Consider the following 20,628-nt stretch of genomic DNA (forward strand, 5'->3'; position numbering starts at 1 on the left):
AAAAAAAAAAGACAAGTTGAAGAATAAGCATTAATTCACTATTCCCTTCCTTACTGCATGCCAATATATTCTCTTATGATAATTAGTACAGTGCTTGTTTAAAAGCAGTCCTTTATAGCTCAGCTGAAGGCGACATATGCACGAATAGGCAGCTTAAAATCCAGCAGAGGGCAATGCTGTATTGCACCTACACAGATACCGCTGATGAGTCTACCTCGAGGACCTTTGAATTACCTTCCTAATGAGAAGTCATGTGTTTAATTAATGATAAATTATACTAACCTTGTGGTTAAGTTTTTTTTGCAATAGAATCCTGGAGTATTTCTGAGCAAATCACTCCCATTGGTGGTAGCAGCTGTGTTGCTGGAGCAAGAACAGACTGATTGCATTATGTTTGAGCTGGGCAGAAAGAAAACAATCATGGCTTGTGATAAATTTCCACCAAAACTATCAAGAGTTAACACTCCCCACCTTTTCATCTTTCCTTACCCCACTCCTCTCAAGTACTTAACTCTTCAGCTGTTGTAGTTTTGTTGAGACTTCCTCTCCCCATCATTTTCTTGCAAATTCATAAAAATGGAAATTGAGAAAACAGAGCAGGTGAAATTGACTGTGTTCTTGGGAGGCTCATCGAAACTGAACTCCTATTTTATTTTATAGAAACTTAACAACCACACATACCACAATAGAAAAGGATCTGGAGATGCTGGTTGAGAACTGACTGAACATGGGCCAGCAATGTGCTCAGATGGCTAAGGTGGCTAACAGCATCCTTGACTATATCATGAATGGTGTGGCCAGCAGGACTAGGGAAGTGATCGTGTGCCTGTACTCAGCACTGGTGAGGCTGCACCTCGAATGCTGTGTTCAGTTTTGTGTCCCTCACTACAAGAAGGACACTGGATTGCTGGATCATTCCAGAGGTGCTGGAACATGTCCAGAGAAGGGCAACAAGGCTGGTGAAGGGCCTGGAACACAAACCCTATGAGGAGAGGCTGAGGGAGCTGGGGTTGTTTAGCCTGGAGAAGAGGAGGCTCAGGGTGACCTCATTGCTGTCTACAGCTACCTAAAGGGATGTTGTAGCCAGATGGAGGTTGGTCTCTTCTCCCAGACAACCAGCAATAGAACAAGGGGACACAGTCTCAAGTTGTACAGGGGGAAGTATAGGCTGGATGTTAGGAGGATGTTCTTCACAGTGAGAGTGATTTGCCATTGGAATGGGCTGCCCAGGGAGGTGGTGGAATCACTGTCCCTGGAGGAATTCAAGAAAAAACTGGATGAGTGTGCTAGTTTGAAGCAGGCTAGAATGTTTTGATGAAAAGAACTAGATCATAGGCTGTGAAAGGAAAACAGTGGTGAAGTCTTATTCCCTCAGAGTCTTGCTGAAGAAAGTAAACAATAGATAACACTCTCGACATTTTTGTGGCACTCTGTTTTGGGCTTCTGACTGAGCTGCAGCTCCCTAACCTCACCTTCCACTCACCTTTGCTTCTTAACCTCTTGGCTGAACCTTTATTCTTCCTTAGGACTGGGGTAAGGTTGAGAGAGGTGGGGGGAAGGTGCAGGGGTGGTTGAGAGCCCCTCCTGGAGACTCAGGTTTCTGGGAGGGGAGTTGTGTTTCTGTATTACTTTTACCTTGTATATTTCTGTATATAACTGTATATACTGTAAATATCTGCTTGTATATTGTGCCAGCTGTAAATAAATAGCTTCATTTATATTCCCAGAGCCAGCTGAGACTAGTTGGGTATTTCTCAAGTGTGGGGGGGCAGGGTACACCCAAACCATCACAATGAGGGTCATAATGCCATGATCCAGTTGACTGGCTAGGGCTGGGTGCTAGGTTGGACTGGCTGATCTTGGAGGTCTCTTACAACCTGCTTGATTCTATGAGTCAGGAGTACAAGTCTTGTAAGCAGCTTCTGGGGCAACTGAGATTGTTTAGTCTGGAGAAGAAGAGGCTGAGAGGAGACCTTCTTACTCTCTACAGTTACCTGAAAAGAGCTCGTTGTGAGGTGGGTGTTGCTTTTATTCTTCCTTGTGTCAAGTGATAGAACAAGAGAAAATGGCCTCAAGTTGTACCAGGGGAAGTTTAGATAGGATATTAACAACAAAAAAAAAAATTGCTGGAAGAACAGTTAAGCATTGGAACAAGATGCCCAAGAAAGTGATGGAGGGTGGAGTCATTATCTCTGGAAGTGTTCTAAAAATGTGTAGGCATGGCATCTGGGACATGGTGTAGTGGCCATGGTGGTCTTGGGTTGACACTTTGACTTGATGATCTTAGAGGTCTTTTCCAACCTAATGAGTCTATGATTCTGGGGAGAGAAAAAACAACTTAAACTTCAATAGGTTTATGATTGCGGGTACATGAGGGACGTGGGTCTAAACTTTTTCAGATGCATACCCTACACTCTAGGCAAACTGTTTCTCTTAATTTATCTGTGTAGCAATGAAATTGACTTTAGTTGCTTAAAATTCAAATTCTGAAGCCAGTCACCTCACTAATTTGGTATCTGTATCTGTGGTGCTCCTGTTGATATAGACTGCCTGCTGCTTTCTAGGAGAACTGAGGTACCTGGATCAAAGCTGTCAAGCCCATGCTGTACAGGTAAGTGGCTTGACCTGCTCCCTCAGCAGGCAGCAAGTCAGTTGAGCAGCATGCCACAGGAGGAAGAGCTGTCTCAGGTACTGCTGCTGCTCAGTGCCTACCCTAGTGTAAGGCTTGAAGTTCTTTTGACTTTTGGATTTTTACCCCCAAAATCCAGCCTCAAAAGTAGGTAATTAAAAATGGATGAGAAAATTAAAGTCATATCCACTGTAAACAACAAGCATACGTGTGCAAAGAAGGATGTGAAGGCAAAAGACTGCTGTCACAGTTCTCTTCTAGTAAGAGCCAAAGCCTCCAAGTGTTGTTTATAAAACAAGCTGCTCAAAATGCAGCTTTTCTTAAGTCTTTAAGAGTACAAATATAATTTGCAGCCAGAGAAATTCCATTGTCCCTGTTCTGTGGTGAAGTAAGTGTTTTAATTATGTATTATTTTAAAGTTATTCAGACTGGGTCCCAGAATACCAAGTCCCAGCTGAATATGGATTCACATGACTGAGGCCTAAGCCCCTGATAATAAGGGTTTATTAAGGGAGCATTAATGGACCTGAACTGAAGTAGACTAAATGGACAAAACGAAATAATGGAATGCTTGTGGCAACCAGAAAATGATTGTTGGCACAATCCCAGAGTAAACTTCTGCCAAGAGTACATGGTCTTTCCTTGCCAGTTTCATCATATGGGGAAATACAGTACTCAATTTCTGCACGTAATAGCGGTGCAGATTAGGAGAAATGGCAGGAAGGATAAAAAAATGTACATTGCAAGTAGCCTAAACAATGTGATCCCTAAAGCTCCACTTATCAGGACAATCTACAGAGACCACCTGGGTTTAATTTTTGGGGATATGGTCTGAAAAACACTGGCTTTGGAGGCTTCTCACTTGAATCTCTTACATACCCCTGAGTGCAGCATGCAGGAAACAGAAAAAACGGATCTTTATTCTAAAAATCCTACTTTTATGGTAGTTGAAGTGCTTATGAACAGTTTGTTTCACACATGGAAAGAAGAGGACTGTCTTACAGGCCTGCTGAGAGACACGTTCTCAAGAAAATACTGTTGTCAAATATTTGCTTCACTAAGAAATATAGTTAGGAGATGTATGTAGCTGTACATGACTGCAAACTAAGTTTAAAGGTTTATGAACTAATTTCTGCTAATGCAAGGGAGAAGAGATCAGGGAGACAGTATTGTACTGCCTTACCCTTATTTGATAGTGTTTTACACAGGATATTTAATGAGGGAGTCCTGATTCACATCCCCTCTCTGTTGGATTGGAAAAATTGTTCTTTTCAGCTCAAAACTTGCATATCTGAATGCTGTAAATACTGTCCTATGACTTTAAAGTGGTTGTTTCTCCACATTTCCTGTGGAAGCTGATCATGTATTATAAAATACTTAAATATTCAGTAGGGCATAATAATCCTATCCTCCACAAAAGGCTCTTTGAGACTTTCAGACGTATCTATAGTATGAGCAAAATTCTTGGTATGGGTGATTGAGATACCTACCTGAGAAGTCTCTGAGCTGTAGGAGCAGGAAATAGAAATCAATACTTGAACTATCGTACACAGACAGGATCTGAAGACAGATCTTCCAAGGTTTACATTTTTCATTTTAAATCGATATACATTAAAAAAAAAGTTAAATTATTTTCTCCTTTCTTTAATTTCTACTGGTGAATTAGCACTAAGCTTGTGTGACTAACTGGTTGGCCAAAATCTTGAAGAGACTCTTCTCAAAGAGCTTCAGCAGGAGCTTGATTGCTGTGATATAAGGTCTAAAGCTGAAAGCCAGTCTGGTTTCAAGGGAAGTGGGAAAGGATATTATCTGAAAACAACCAATCAGTAGGTCAATAATGAATTGGAGTTGTTCTCAGGCTGCATTTTTTTCTCTTTTAAGAATTCTTTTTTGAAAATTACCTTATTTATATGTTAATAAGAGCTCAATTTGAATAAAAACTGCCTTCCGGCAATAGTTCAACTTCATTAAGGGCTGTAGCCTCCCTTTAGAGATTAAAAATGCCAACTTCTTTCTTCGCAGATGCAATCTTATCTTTCTGGCATCTGCTGCTCTTTAGCTGTTGGGATTTGAGAAGACAACTTTGAGGAAAGTTTTTGCCTATAACCTGTTGCCTTTTCTTATCTGAGTCTTGAGTAAACAGAAACAGTTCTTGAGACATTTTGTTATTCTTAAGTAGCTATCAACTTTCTACACCAAATTGTTATTAATTTTTAATATTTCTTTCCCCTCTCTGTTTCTCCTGTTTGGACCTTCAGGCTACCAGTGAGTCTGGTTCTCCTTCAGTTAACTGCCAGAGTTACCAGTTGTTTCCCTGAGAATTTTTGTCTTCTGCTTGCACCGTGAATATACAAATCTCTGGCAGATGCAAAATGAAGACTATGGGAACAATATGAAATACATGTTTGCCTGCTCACATTTTAAGAGGACATTCAGCTTTGCATTGCAAAATTTGCCTTACTGTTACTTGACAAATTTTCTTTTCTCTGATTATTGTTGTGTATGCTCTTCCCACCTAATGAATCTGTTAAAAAGAAGTTTTACCTTTTTTTCCCCTTCGTTTTTTTGTTTAATATTCTCCCAATGCTAGAAGTTCCTCTTTGTTACAGAAATACACATTAAATAGATTGTGTGTCTGGTTTTGGAAGGACATGGATTTCTTTAGGAACTCTCACCTTCCAATGGCTTGATGAATGCTGTCTTCCAGTTTGAAGAGTAGACTTTGTTTATTTTAGTTTAAAGAGAGTCTCAAAAGAATTTTGTGACCTGACACAGACAGAAAGACCCATAAGGAGATTCTCTTTTAAAATGTATGTACAAGGATAAAGGAATGAAGAGGAGGTGAGACTTGGAAGTGTAATTGAAAGAACAGGGTGAAATGTTGACCACCAAATTAAGCTAAGATGTCAGATAAAAGAATTTTTAATTTGAAGAGAATTTCTTCATTTTTTTCTAATACCTTCCAGCAGATGAGTATGATAATGGAAAAGACTAATCAGTTGTGAAAACACATTCTACCCTTCCCTGGGTAGATGAAAACAGGCTTTTAAAAAATTGAATGTGTTTTCACCTGTTGCATGGCTGGAAGGTAGCTGTAGCACAATGCCCTTCTGACTAGTAGTACAGCAACATGCAGGCCTGTTCTGCAGTTACCAAAATTAAGTATGCAGCTCTGTATTGACTCCCAAAAGAGACAGATTCTATAGAATGTAGCAAAATGGCTCAGCAGTTTACTGGCCACGAAGCTGCTTTGGCGTACATAGCCTTTGAACACCACTTTTGACCTGAAAGCATGCTATAATTCTATGTCTTTACCTCTTATATATAGCACACAGTGCTACTTCATCCTCAGATGATCTAGCCAACGTTTTTTGCCTATAGAAATACAAAACTCAGTGCAGATAAGATAAGTGACTGGAGAAGGGACTACTGTCTCTTCCTGGCCATATTTGAAAGTGGGATTTTCTGTCTAGGATGTGTTTCTGGCTAAGATGCAAGACTAATATTTTCTGAAAAAAGTTCTTTCTCTGTCACGCTTTTTTGGGTGATAGCAAGCAAGTCAATCTATTTCTCTAACCTTCAGTTCCTATCCCACCAGGTGAAGGTGACTGCACTTTCTTCTCTTCCACTGGCTTTCTTGTTTCTAGGACAACCTCCTGTGGATGGAGGTACCACTTTGACATGGTGTCACAGAATGCAGCTGTTCACCAGCAGTGTCTGACACTGCGTTGCTGCAACTGTCAAAAGACATTGTTGATTACTAGCTCTAACATGGTCATGTGAACATTGGCAGGCTTCTATACTTCTTTCCCTCCCTTCACAAGAAGCTGGCAAGGCAGCCAGTTGACCCAGCCAATGGGTTATTTGATACCATATCGATGTCAAGTCTTCTGTATAAGGGGTAGGCTGTCTGGAGCAAGCACAGATACTGTCTCACTGGCTGTAGTGGCAAATTCTGTGTTTCGTATCACTTGCTGCATATGCTATTTCATTACTGTTATGGTTCTCCCTGATTGTTGTTATTTCTTTGTACTGTTCTATTAAAGTCTCCTTATCTTAACCTATGGGGATTGGATTTTTCTCCTGATTCTCCTTCTTGTTCCATCAGGGAAGGGGTTGTTGGTGCTGGCTGCGCCTGAACCATGACATCAGAAAAGGGAGAGATGCTGCATCCCAGCTCACATTTTGATACCATTACATGCCATGGTGAATGTCCTTTTGTGAATTCAAGGCAGGGAGTGGTTGTCAAATTGTGTTGGAGTAAAAATGGCTGTGGAGTACCTGAAAGGAAGTTGTGATGTGAGAGTTGATCTCTTTTCCTGAGTAACAAGTGATAGGACAAGAGTTCATAGCCTGAAATTGCACTAGGGAGGTTTAGGTTGGAAGAATTTCTTCACTGAAAGTGACAGTCACTGGAACTGCCCAGGGAAGTGGCAGACTCACCATCTCTGGAAGCATTTAAAAGATATGTAAATGTGATGCTTAGTGACAAACTTGGCAGCATTAGGTTTATGGTTGGACTCAAAAGTATTTTCCAACTCTGAAATAGCAATGAACGTCAATTGCAGAAGATGTGCCTGGGTTTTTCTCTTCCTTTGCTAACCGATATCATACCAGTGGGAGTGCATGCCTCTGAGATGCCTTTTGCTTTCTTGACTGACAAAGTGGAGTTAATATGTGTGGTAGTTTATAAACCAACCCTCTAGCCTGATTCTAAATTATAAACAAGAAATAAGAAAATTCCAAAGACACTGAATAGAAATAATAATAAAAAGTAAATAAATAAGAAAAAATTATAGCTAAGTCAATATCATTCCATCTGCTTGCTGGTTTAGTATGTAATTTGCTGCACAAATGTTTCTTTCTTCCTTTTTCTCTTCTTCACTCTGGCTGCTGGCTAGTCCCTATGCATGGCTTTGCTGACCTTGGCTGAGACTCTTGTTATGTCTAAGTAGATAGCAGCAGTGGGGCCTGATTTCTCTCTAGATGGAAAGCTATTCCCTTGCTCGTTTGTCTAGAAGGGTGGGATAACAATTTGGGGGGAGAGAGAGTGGGAAGTTGTCTTTGTTATTTCTGAGTTGTAAATAAATGTAAATGTATTTTGTACATTGTATTTTATAACTTTAGATTTTGAGCTTGCTTGTAAAATAGCTTCACTTTGTTTCCAAACCTTCTGAGCTAGTCTGGTGATTTTATTTTGGGGGCAATTTCAACCCACCATAGCATGCTAGACAACTGCTGCATTCTGCTCACTAACTGCTTTTGGAGGGAAGATTTAAAACCACATTCTAGCCCCTTGTTAAAGTGAGGCTGAAACACAAATATTGTTTGCATCTCACAATTGTTTTGGCTGGATTAATTTTTTTCTCATTATTTTTTTTCATGGGTGTCCCAGTATTTGTTACTTGAGGCAAGGAAGTAATTTCTTTGAAAACAAAACAGAACACTCCCTCAAAAATATTATTAGAGGGCACAGGTAAGAGGCCATGTGCTTTCAGCTTAAATAGGTTTTGACTGTGCTGCATGTTTTGGAGTGCCATCTAAATGGACAGACAGCAAATGTTTCAGGGAATCATAATGAGAAATAAAATATGCTGTTTTCTTTAAGAGTGTAAAATATTTCCCAGAATCTGAAAAGAAAAAAAAAAAAAACCTGCCAGTGAACTGAGGCAAATCAAAACCTGACAAAATGGTATGGATTGTATTAATTTTGAGGAAAGATAGCTTAAAAGATAAAGGAATTCATGATGAGCTACTGGGAGCTGCACTGTTGTTGCTTCTCTCCTCTACTTGGAAGAGTCTGTCTATACTGCCCAAGCCTGGAACCGTACAGGCATGAGATCCAGGAAAGCAGAGCAAGCTGCACCTAATGCCGGGTAATAAAATTATCCTCCACATTGTAATTTTTCTTATGGGTTTCTCAGTGAAGGAAGCAAGTGCTATTATCCATATTTCATAGACAGAAAAGTGAGGTCAGTGATAGATGCTGTGATTTGCCTATTGCCAATGAGCTGAAAATGTCCTTATCAGAGCAGAGTGGAAAAAAAAGAAAATGAAAATACTCTGGAGGCATCTGTCTGGCTGTTATGAAAATCATGTCACAGATTAAATAGCTCTCAAATCATGATGCATTTGCAATGATGGTATGACCACTGGGGCTGTGATGAAATAAGTGTATAACTGCACACAGTTTTAGTCTTTATAATAATAATCTTTAGATGTGAACCCAATTACAAAAATAATTGTATTAATTGGTTGTTCCTTCATTCCCTGTCTGTGATACCCACAGGACGTTGTTACAACTCCTGCAGTAAAGAAAATGGGGCATCGTAATTAATGAATTTGTAACAGTGAGAAAAACTTTCTCTTAGCCAGGTAGGGACAGTGAGGGACTCTTCCTCCCTCTGTTTAGTAAGTGAATGGCAATGCAATCTACCACTCTTTACTCTTATTTGGGTACCTTCTGAAAGTGTTAATCTCTGGTAGCCGAAAACACTTTAACCAAGCAGATGTCGGATGTATTCCTTATACCAGAACACTCTGTTACAGTGTTTATTACCCTTTTCTGGTAGCTGAGTAGTAGGGCTCTGGTCACTTGTCCAGATGTGTTATAAAACCATGGAAAAAGAGAACACTTTAACAATCTCAGGCAACCAGATTGTTAGAGCAAAGAAAGTAGCCAGTTTAGAGTGGGAAAGGAGGCAGAAAGGTAATAAAAGCTTATTTGCTCCTAAACAGGTATACTTTGTCCCTTTGCTGTTATCAAGTAATTATGTCTTTTGCACACTGAAGGAGAATAGAGAGATTTACCAGTAGCAGTGGTGTGGGAAACTCATCACCACCACCACACTTGGATACTCCAGGAGAGACACATTGATGCAGATGATACAGAGAGAGAATTGTGTCAGCAGCTTGACCTCACTCTTGCTGAAATGAAAAATAATTGGAGAGAATGAAAGAGTCTCCTGTGGTCTTCCTTGTGATCAGATCAAGGACTGTTTCATCTTTAGTCTTGAAGAATTGGAAGTGTAAAGAAAACCAGTGTGACTTAGTCGATAGTGACACAACAGCTGTGATCGTGGTGGAAAGAGCAGACGGGAAAAAAATCATGATAACAGAAGTGACTTAAAACGTCTTTTTCAAACAGGATCTGGAAATAGAGCAAAATGAACTGAAATATCGATTCTTTGTTGTTTTGTTTTTCTTTGTTTGTTTGTGTTCTTCAGCTTCTCTGCTAGAGCAGTGAGAGCGGAAGGTTAATAAAAGAGGCAGTTGCAGAAGTCAGTATTGGTCACCGCTTGAGAGCCCCGACTTGTTCAGAGTCACCATGAGCAAAAAACAGGAAGGAAATGTGTGCATTACAGATGAGATCAAAGTAAGAGCTCAGGGAAAAAGGAGAGAAAACTGATTTCAACAGTGATGTTTATTTCAGCAATATAGTTTCTAAGAGAAAATTTGAAAGCCAGGGCTAAGAAAATGTACTCTGTTCTCTGGCTGCAGGCCAGCAAGAAAAATGGTAACTGTTCTTTTTATATTTATTAAATGTAATGTTTTTCTTGAAAGGACAGCATGGGGTTTTTTTCACCATATTATGCACATGGTTAATTTATAAACATCAACTTATTCTAATGAATGGATTATTTTTCAACTATGATGCCTCAAAAATATTAGATGTCTTCCCTAGGCTTTCTGAAAATAAAATCACCTCTGTTAAATCTTATGTTGAAAATTTGGAAAGAGAAAAGCATAACATTTGTAATCCCTTTTGGAGGGTTTGGCTATCTGTATTAGATTTCCAGTTCCCCAGCCTTTTTCACTATCCACACTACCTGCTGTGTTTGTTTAGCACTGACTTTCCACTTATTACCCTGTTCCTCTGAGGAAGAAGCTGTTACTGTATTTTTGTGCACAAAAATACTGCTTGAATTCTAAACTTTGACCTTCCCCAAATGACACTTTTTAGAACTGACGACTCCTTTTGTAATCAGCTAAAGGTTTATAGTGTCGTGGGTTGGCCAAATTTTATTTAAACCTTGCAATGAAGGGATTGTACAGCTCTGGGTGCTCCCTGAGAGATAGAGTTGGGTGACAAGAAGTCCAAATAGAGGTTCAGGTTTCCAGGTCTGATGTTAAGTTGCAGAAGTACCTGTGAGAGTCTGGAGAGTCTGTCTGTGAGAAACAGTAGGATCCTTTACATAGCTTGTGTAAAATTGTGTGTTTAATGGGAGGGAATGAAGTTTGATATTAATGAGCATGTAAGAACAAAAACTAAATTAATACAAAATGCTTTAAAATTTTTCCTTATTCTTGGCCATGAAACATTTTATTTTTGGCATAAGATTTTGAGGAAGATGAAAGGAATTTTCTGTCTGTATCTATGTGGACTGGCTGTTTTCTTGAGATTCAAGTCAGTCTAAATTATGCTTAGTGCTAAAAGGCAGAATTCACGTACCCAAGGATATCTGTCAGTAACTTCAACTATTCATTTAAAGGAGCCAGAAATATAAAATGTCCACAGCATGTGTGTTTGTCTTACCCTGATGTGAGAGACAAACATGCAGTTAACTATGCAAATATCAAAGGCTAAGGAAACGTTAGCCATAACTTAACTAATTGCTTTGGCTTATTTTCTTCAACAAAGACAGGACTTGTTAGTTGATCATTGTTTTGACTTTTTGTTGTTTACGTTCTAATAATTTTCTTCAGTCATGAAGCTCCTGTTTAGCTGCTTTTTTTTATGGCATTGGCACAACTTGCTGGCCTCAGTGCTCATTTTTCTGGCCCTTAATGATGTCCATGTTGAAGAGAGAACATAAACTTGATTATTTATTGAAAAATATAGTCACTAAGCTGCAGACTGAATTTTTTTAAGTGAAGTGTTTGACTTCAGCTTATCAGAAGGGTCATGCTGTGATTCCTTTTCTTTTTTAGCTAACTGTTTGCTTCTGCCTTGTTATTACAGGTACCTTCTACTGTAGCTGAGCATAAGTGCTAGTTTAAAAAAATAAAGTTTGCCAAGTGTAATTTTAGCCTTCTAGAGTTTTCTTAATTCTTCCTGGTGCATCAGCAGCAACAAACAGAAAAGTAGAAAAGCAACTGTTAGTTGAAACTTCTCACTTCTCTGTCATTTTGCCAGCTAGAGCAACCTCCCAGCTGCACTGCATTGTGCATATAGGAATGGAGACTTTGAGGCTGGTGGTGAGGTGCCAGCCCAGCTACACAAACATTGTCCTTTGGCTAAAATGCAGGGAGATGTTTCTCAGTAGGTTTTTGAGTTATTTATGCTGCTTTGAACTAAGTTGTTGACATGCAGACAACTAGTGTGCACTGTTTGGTGCCGTTGATGCAACTCCCAAATGTCATGACTGTATTACAAGAGAATACTCATCCCAAACAAGGAAGTAAAGCAAGTATCAAAGTAAAATAAAACCCTTAGAGAGGAATTTGAAATCCAATTCGGTGAATTCACTAAAGTGCTATTATGACCTTAGGAATTTACAAAAATGGTCCTAATCATCCAAGAAATTAGGTTCTTGGTTCCAGAAGTGGCAAATTGCTGAGACTGGCAAAAAAACCCATAACAATTTTCAAAGGAAATGCAAGGAAAATCTAGTTTTGTTGGCATTTGTTTGTTTGTTTTTCTTAGTACTGAAAATAAAGACAGCAAAGGAAATGCGCATATGTGTGAGTGAGGATGGAATGTTTGACAGTTAGAAGGTTATAGTTCACAAAGTTCTGGCTTCAAAAGCACGTTGGCATTTGCCTTGGTTTTCAATATGGAAGATCAGATAGGACATAGGTGTGTGCACCAGATGGTGATCGAGAAAGACTTGGAGAAGCAGAGGTTTCTGCAGCTGTTACAGAGATTAAACTACTAGGAGCCAAATGCTCTTAATGTCTATTTTACAGAGAAAACTGTTTCCATCTTGAAATACTGTAAAAATGACACTTGATATTTCAGATTCATTAAGGTCTTTAAAGCATGCATCAAATATTTCCTGCTGTGGTACAGCATAGCAAATATTATATTTAAGGGGGACTAAAGAAACAGATCTGGATAACTGCAGACATGTTCATCTTCCCTAGATGGACTGCAAAATAGGACACATTCTGAATAAGGGAATAATTTAAGAAATGGAGGTAAGAGTTAAGTTTCATTAAATACAGCATGTGTTTATAGAAAGGAAGTTGATCTCCCAAACTAGTGCATTTAAAAACTGATTTGTCCTTGTCTTGATTTATGAGCTTTTTGTTGTATTTTCTCCTTTGCATCCCACTGGAAGGGGAGGAGTAAGTGGCCATGTGGTGCTTATTTGCTGGCTCCACTTAAACCAAGACAGGGATTAAAGTGACAGTGTACTAAAAGATGAAGCTGAGAATCATAGTTATGGTCAAAATATTAAGGGCAAAGAGGGACCATATGTATTTGTATAAAGTCAACATTATACTGTTAATTGAAATCTTAGCCATAAAATCCAGGAATTGTTGTTAATGGAGATGTAATTATTACAGAAGAAGAATATGTCTCTGCGGATGTAATAATAGCAACAATAACAACAATGCCACTACCACCACTGCCACAATTAAAATTTTTATACATACACTTAACTTCTACTACTTTTTCTAATCTTATGCTGACCATTCCCTAGCTCCTCTTGCTCCTAAGGTTGCTAGTTTTGTTATGGTTTTGGTGGAGGGAATACTTATGATTACATGTCATCATCTAGGGTCCTCAGTAAGGAGAATATTCGTGTTGGTGGTTTCTTCTTCACTTTAAGATCATATATTTGGTTGATTTTCCGGGTTTGATAACATGCTTTTATGCATTCCTCTTTCCTCATTGGTCTGCAGATCCATATTATATTCCAACTTTATATGTATCGCACCTTTTAAGCATGTTGGAAACTATTTCCATGTTCTATTCCTTAATCCTATATCCAGTTTTGTCCATTTCCAGATCTGCATTTCATTGTCTGACCATGGGTGTGTTGCTTATAGCTGTAGAGATGTCCATTGTCAAGCCTCTGCCCCATCTTGTATCTGCTATACATGCTCACTGCATCCTGTGTCACCACTTCTTTGGGCCTTTGCTATTTCTCTATAGTAAATTATTATTATAGAGTGTAAAACTTGAGCAGCTTCATAAAATGGCAATGAAAAGTAAATCAAATTAGTTATAGCTAGATAGTCAATTGGGAAAAAATGCTTCTTCCAGCTAAGCCAAATTTGACAAAGCTGTGGACAGCGAGAGAAAAGCTCAGACAGAGCAACCCTAGACAAGCCTCACACCTGAGCCCTTGCAAACTCACTACAAAGCCTGTGGGTTGTCATGAGTGATACATACAGTATCATGGCAATACGTACAGTATTGCAGTACATGCAGGGCACTGGAAATGCTGGAGGACACGGGTAGGTTAAATCATGAGAAAACCTGAGTTCAGAGTGGGAGATTACACAACAAAGTATTTACTTCTATAATCTGAGACTTTGCCAGTTGCTTTGGAAAAAAACAGATGAAGGGAAGGGCTTATGAGTAGTAATTACTAACAGCTAAAAAGCCACCTGCAAAAGGCATACGTGATCTGCTGCATATGCTAACTTCAGTTAGGCTAGGAAAAATAAACAATTGCTCACCAACTGAGCTTCATCTGAATTGACTGATTTGTTCTGAATGCTCGTGTTCAGGAAAGGCTTGTTCAGATGTGAGAATCTGGGAACTTTTGTATGAGTTAGTTACTGGAACAGCTCTGTCTGAACTCTTGCAAGCTCAACTTGCATTGTGATCTGGTGTGAAAATACCCAGGCCAACTTGTGCTGCAAAATAAGCTGTGTTTGTAAGATCTTAGGTTGGAAGGAGTAAGCTTCCTCTTGGGCTGCTTAAAAAAGCCCATCACCACATAAAAGTGTTGTCTGCAATGTTTCTGGCCCCACATAGAAGTGTTTGCATGCCACCCTGCTATACAGTGCAGATGCTGCTTTGGGTCTGTGGTGGAGCTGGGATTTGTGTGCTGAAGTCCACAGGGTAGGTACTTCCTGAAGAAGCTGGCACACTCAGTCATGTGGACTGTACTTAACACAGTAGACAAATGACTTAATGAATCAAGGTCAGGACAAAGAAGCGTGTCTGCAGAATCAGGTCAGGGACAGTGATGGATTTGGAGTGGAAGGCTCGTGCTCCACTCAGAAGACCTTTTAGGATGGAGCCACAGTGTGGCATCTGCTTCTTACACAGCATGCAATTAACCTGTGGATGGATAATTGATGAACTCATTAATTTTATGATTGATTGCTATTTTTTAATTTTCCTTTCATATTTTGCTTCCGAACAGAGACTGACTGTGAAATCAACTGTAAGACTGAAGCAATTCCTGTGCTTGATGTATCTCAGCTGGGCTTCGTTTCTGGCATGATTTCTTAACACTTTCTGTTTCAGTGTTTAACCATCATTAACTACATCTCTCACTCCTGCTTTGGTGGTCTTTTCACAATTACTCAGTCTGGCTTTTTAATCATGTTCCAGCTTAATATTTAAACTGTTTTAGACCCATTATCTCCCTCTTTACCTTTCCCCTCTTCTGAAGTTTCTTGGTGCTCCTGCAGCCCAAACATAGTGCCATGGTCTAGTTCACAGTATCACAGTATCACCAAGGTTGGAAGAGACCTCACAGATCATCAAATCCAACCCTTTACCACAGTGCCCAAGGCTAGATTGGGTAGGGCTGGGTGATAGGTTGGACTGGATGATCTTGGAGGTCTCTTCCAACCTGGTTGATTCTATGATTCTATGATCTCTTTCCTTTCCTTCACTTATATTTTCATCTTTTCCTGTTGGTTGTAAATGCAAGTGTCATTTGCTTAAGTTATGCTGTCTTGCTCTTTTTAGGGGCTGTCATACAGGATTTTAGTAAGGCTTTCTCTTTATGGCAGGTGATTGACTTGTCACCATTGGTGTAGATAGAAGGTTTGTTGCAAAAAGCAAACTGTTGGTTGGGAGTTAATTTTGCATGTCATGAAATACCTGTTTGTTTGTTTCTTGTTGTTCTTTTCTTATTTTTTTTTCTTCATTTCTGTTGGCACTTTTGGCAGTTCTTTAAATCAAAAGCTGAAATGAAAATGTTCTCACAATGAGAAGGAAAAACTATCACCTTCAAGTTTTGAGAAACCAGCTTTTGAAAAACAACAAAGTTATTTTCAGTGGAATGTATTGTTTTCAAAACCAAGTCCAGTTTGACAAGTTTTTGTCTTCATCCTTCTTTTTAATGTCCAGCTGGAATACTTTCAAGGAAGACTGAAGACTGAATCTGAATTATTATTGATATTTAGGATTTTCTGGCCTGCTGGAAAAAAAAATCTAATTTAATGAGTACTGTATGACTGTAATTTTGTAGGAGCATCTGCTCTTGCTGACATATGTGCAAAAACAAAGATGCCATTTTCTTTGTCATAGTGGTTACATCAAACTGAAGCTGTTAGTGTGGTGTGAGGCAAGGCCTCTCTCTGTACAACATAGCTTTTCACTTTTCACTTTCTGGGAATTAATAGCAAAGGTACTTCATCAGGCAGCCTGCTCTCTCTCTCTCTATATATATGTTTATCTGCAGGTTAGTGTTTGCCTCAGACTACTTAGCAAGTGTTTTGGCTTTAGGGAGACTTGCAGTCTTAGGAAAACATGCTCTTTTAAGGCTCTACAGGCTTTTGTTTATAGGGCTTCTGAAATATTTCAGACTCCAAAATCCAGCTATTTCCCCTGGCTATTTTGTTGCAAATAATCCCAATATGACTCAAATTTGAGTCTCTGTTAACTTAATATGAGACAACTTCCTTAGAAACAATTATCCATGGCTCCTAGTGTTTGCCAGTAGCCTGTGGGTATATGTGACCACATCTCAGGTCCCTAGAATGGGCAGAAGGGATGTAGGCAGGAGCACCAAGTACAGTGTGGATGTCTCTTATGTGCAGCATCCTGTGCAGCAAAACCACTAGTGCTACCTTGATTGAAATTCTCTCACCCCTAGACAGCACACTGGGATAGTGTCTTGAGATTATGGAAGTATATGTCTCACTATGCGTCTTGCTACACAGGCACTTATGTCCCTCCTTCAGTGAGGGATTCTGTGAGTCAGCTGGAAGAGAGGAAACTAGAAGATACTTTAGTGAAAATGGTATGTAAGGTGCAATGGTACTGGTTTTGAAGTTTCTCCAAGGCAAAGCAATCTAGGAGGAAATTTGGTGCCTTAATGGTATTGCAACTGCATTTGATTATGGCGAACCAGTTTGAAGTAAGCTGAATAAAAAGGCAGGTTGTTTTAGTTGCTTGTTTACTTCTTTCATTTTCTGTGAAACATGAGAGGCCCTAAATGGAAACATGTAGCTGAAGAAAGGAAAAAACAAACCCAAGGTCACACAGGCCTGGAGTGCTTTAACTTTGGGCTTCGTTTGAGTTCCCTGTGAAACACCGGCGGCCCTTTCATCATGACCAGAAACAGTGCTTGCTTCTGAAGTAAACCACACTGGTGCTAATGACTGTTCTTGCAGACATTTCAGTGCCAGATCTCTCTTATGAAATTTATTTCAACAAAATTATTACATTTTCTCATCTGGCTTCTAGCATAATATTAAAGCTGGATATTTAAAAGCCTCTAGGTTTGGGATTCCTCCCCTCTTTTCCATGTCAATTACAATTGCATTGTTTTTGAGCACGAGATTGCCAGCAGAGAATACGGATGAGTGGCAAGTTAAATTCAAATACATTTTGTTTGTTGTTCATGATGGAAATTATTTCTCCCTTAAGGTTGTTGTGTTCAGCAAAATGAGATCATGTTGCCTCTAACTCTGGTGTAACATCAGACTAGTTGAGTTTTTAACGCCATCATAGCGGCTAGAACTGTTGACACCTCCTCAGAGGGTTGATCGTGTAAACATGAATGTTTAGTTTTACACAAATCACAGCTAGAGGTCAGGAAAGAAGAGAGGAGGCTTATCAAGGGCCTTGATTCTCTGACGTGTTTCTAGAAGATGAGCAATAATTATTGAATTTCCTGTAGAAAAGGTGTCGATAACATCAGTGATATAGATCAGGGATTTGTTACATAAGCTGTAAAATAATTGCTAAAAATCTTTGTATTCTCTCTGGAATGAAGATAATTGCCTGTTCTGCCAATGGCTGATTATGTCTGACCTGCTAGTGTCTTGTGGCCTTGAAGCTGAGCTTATCAGAAATGGTGTAGGAATACTTTTGATGGGGTCCCACCACTTTTTGCAGTGTAAACAACCTTTCTTTCCTCTCTTTTGTTAATCTCCAGAATGCAACAGCAACAGCAGCAACGTCGAATGCTCACAGCTGCCCTCCTGGCACTTATTTTCATTCTGGCAGCTGTGAGTACCACTGAGGCTGCAAAAAAGAGAAACCAGGTAAGGAGCAGTATAATTTAGAGTTAGTCCCCGAGATAGATTGCGTAATGTGGGAGAATGTCAAATGCTTCAGGCTATGTTATGAAATCCAGGTCATTCGTTAACCTTTTGACTTACAGGGTAGGGATTTGTGACTGTGACATGTTGTTCCATGTTGAATAGGAGAACAGAAAGTAGTTGCCATGAAATCTGGCAGATTGACAGCTCTGGAGACTGGAGTCTTGAGTTTATCACAGAATGGATATTACAAGGCAGTTTAAAATTTGCTCTGGAAATAGGTTCATGCTTGACCTAGGAAGAACCAAACAGAATGATGAAAAGGCAGTTACCATGTCACTTGTTCAGTGTTATGTATGACAATGTTACGCCAATGCTGTGTGACGCAGAAATCCTCCAACAAAGAACTGAACTAACTCACTGCTGCAGACCAACAGTCAGACATTCAGCAGTAATTGCTTTCCATCAGTGAGGAATTCAGACCTCGTTATAGGAGAGACAGACTTGGGATGGGAAATCATACCTATCAAACTCAATTTTGGCAGTTTTCAAGGAACACTTCTTTTGGTGTTTTTCTTAAGAGATTATTATTTCCAGGTCATTTGCTCAGCAGTTAATATGACCTCTGAGTTTATCAATCAGAATTAGCATTCCCATTAAAAAAAATAAAGAAATTTTTCTAACCTTTGTGCCTGGATGAAAATATGAGAAAATGTGAACGTAAATAGACAATAGCTAGAAGGAAAATAATTTCATATTAGGCTCTTAAAGTTACTCATAATGTTTGAAAGGCTTAACTAATTATTTGTGAACTCTTAGATTTGGTAACATTATTGTCTCTTCTCATCAGACTTGGGTTTATGGATTTAAATGAAATCATGATCCTTAGTTTTGGCCCTGTGCAGCAAGCTTGCTTGTATTAACAGCATTTCCAATACACTTCTCTTTGCTTTTGGAATTCTGGTCATAAAATATCATAGAATCATAGAAGGGTTTGGGTTAGAGGGGATCTTAAAGATCATCTAGTTTCAACTAGGCCAAGTTGCTCAAGGTGCTATCCAACCTAGTCTTGAACACTTCTGGGGAGGGGACATCCACAGCTTCCCTGGGCAAGCCTTGCCACCCTTACTGTAAAGAATTTCTTCCTAATATCCAGTCTAAATCTACTCTTTTCCAGCTTAAAGCCATTCCCTCTCACCCCATTACTACAAACCCTTATAAAAACTTCCTCCCCAGCTTTCTTGTAGAAACTGGAAAGTTGCTATGAAGTCTCCCTGGAGGCTTTTCTTCTGTAGCCTGGATAAAATACAGCATGGTATTACTAAGTGAAAGTTTGTGTCACACAGCTGTTCCTAAAGGTGCTCAAATCCTCTGTATACAACATCAACACATACATTTCTACTCTGTATAGTGCATGGAACTATACATGGATCTGGAACTGAAAATATTTGCACATCATCAGGTACAGGAGATAAGGAGAAGTCTTTCTGAGTGAGCCCACCTGCACGTTTTGGTCAGTGATCCTTGAGGGTTTCTAGAGGACTTCCATTCTGAGATGAGAATCCTGAGAATTTCTAAGTGGACTAGCAGACATGGTAGTAGGACTAAATTTTAGTGATCCACACTGCTTTGAAGTCAAGAGGCTGACCTGTCTCTGCAGAACTGTGGAGAAGATGCTAAAGCTTTTTGCCTCTGAAGCAATTGCTTTACAAATATCTTATTTACCTTTTCAGGTGCTGTGTCTGTTTAGTGAAGTTTAGGGAACCTTTCCATAAGTTCTGGGTACTGACCACTTCTCTGGATTTGATTTTGTTCCTTGTCTTCATCTAGAGAAAAAGGCAAAGAAATCTGACTGTGGGGAATGGCAGTGGAGTGTCTGTGTACCCACCAATGGTGACTGTGGCCTGGGAACACGAGAGGGCACTCGCACTGGAGCTGAGTGCAAGCAAACCACCAAGACTCAGAAGTGTAAGATTCCTTGCAACTGGAAAAAGCAATTTGGAGGTAGGCATTACTCTCTTAAGGAATTTGTTTTGTCTTTTTACTTAAGTATGGAGCAATCAGAATGTATTTTCAGCTTAGTTCTGTAAATGTCTTGGTGAAAGGGCTACTGCTCTGCTTCAAGTTCATTGGAGCTAGAACACAAAAGTCACCAGAATGTGACTCTGCAGATGGGCCCTATTAATCTACTTACTCTAAACTCAGTCTTCTAGCAACATCCTGAAATCTGCTGTTCTGTGGGATACAGCCCTATTTAAGGCCACAGTGTAAATGTTGTGCATTCACTTATAGCTGAGAATCTCTGCAATGGTTACCACAGGCTCTACATGACATCGTGACAGGATTTGCAGCATGGAGCATGGGTGACTACCAGTGTGTGCAGTGAAAGGAGTAAATGAAAAGCAGTGTATTTTATCTGTGCTACTCAATTCAGAAGGTTCCTATATAATGCTACAGAAAGATATGTCAGATCTGTTCTGGACAAGTTGTCTGTCCAGAACTCAGATTTGATTACTCTTGCAAATTTGGCTTTTTTCCTACTAAACATCTTATAGGGATATGACATTCTCATTGTGACCTTACCAAAACAA

General features: G+C 39.5%; 1 protein-coding gene across 1 annotated transcript in view; it reads left to right on the forward strand.

The window, feature by feature from the left end:
* The first annotated feature begins 2,545 nt into the window (after positions 1-2,545).
* Positions 2,546-20,628, forward strand: part of PTN (pleiotrophin) — a 35,308-nt gene continuing 17,225 nt past the window's right edge. The window contains 4 exon segments of the mRNA XM_064155538.1: positions 2,546-2,611; positions 17,932-18,020; positions 18,023-18,040; positions 19,868-20,041. Coding sequence (XP_064011608.1) covers positions 2,601-2,611; positions 17,932-18,020; positions 18,023-18,040; positions 19,868-20,041 — 292 coding nt within the window. The 5' untranslated portion in view covers positions 2,546-2,600.

This window comes from Pogoniulus pusillus, chromosome 15 (genome assembly GCF_015220805.1).
Source record: "Pogoniulus pusillus isolate bPogPus1 chromosome 15, bPogPus1.pri, whole genome shotgun sequence".
Classification (NCBI taxonomy): domain Eukaryota; kingdom Metazoa; phylum Chordata; class Aves; order Piciformes; family Lybiidae; genus Pogoniulus; species Pogoniulus pusillus.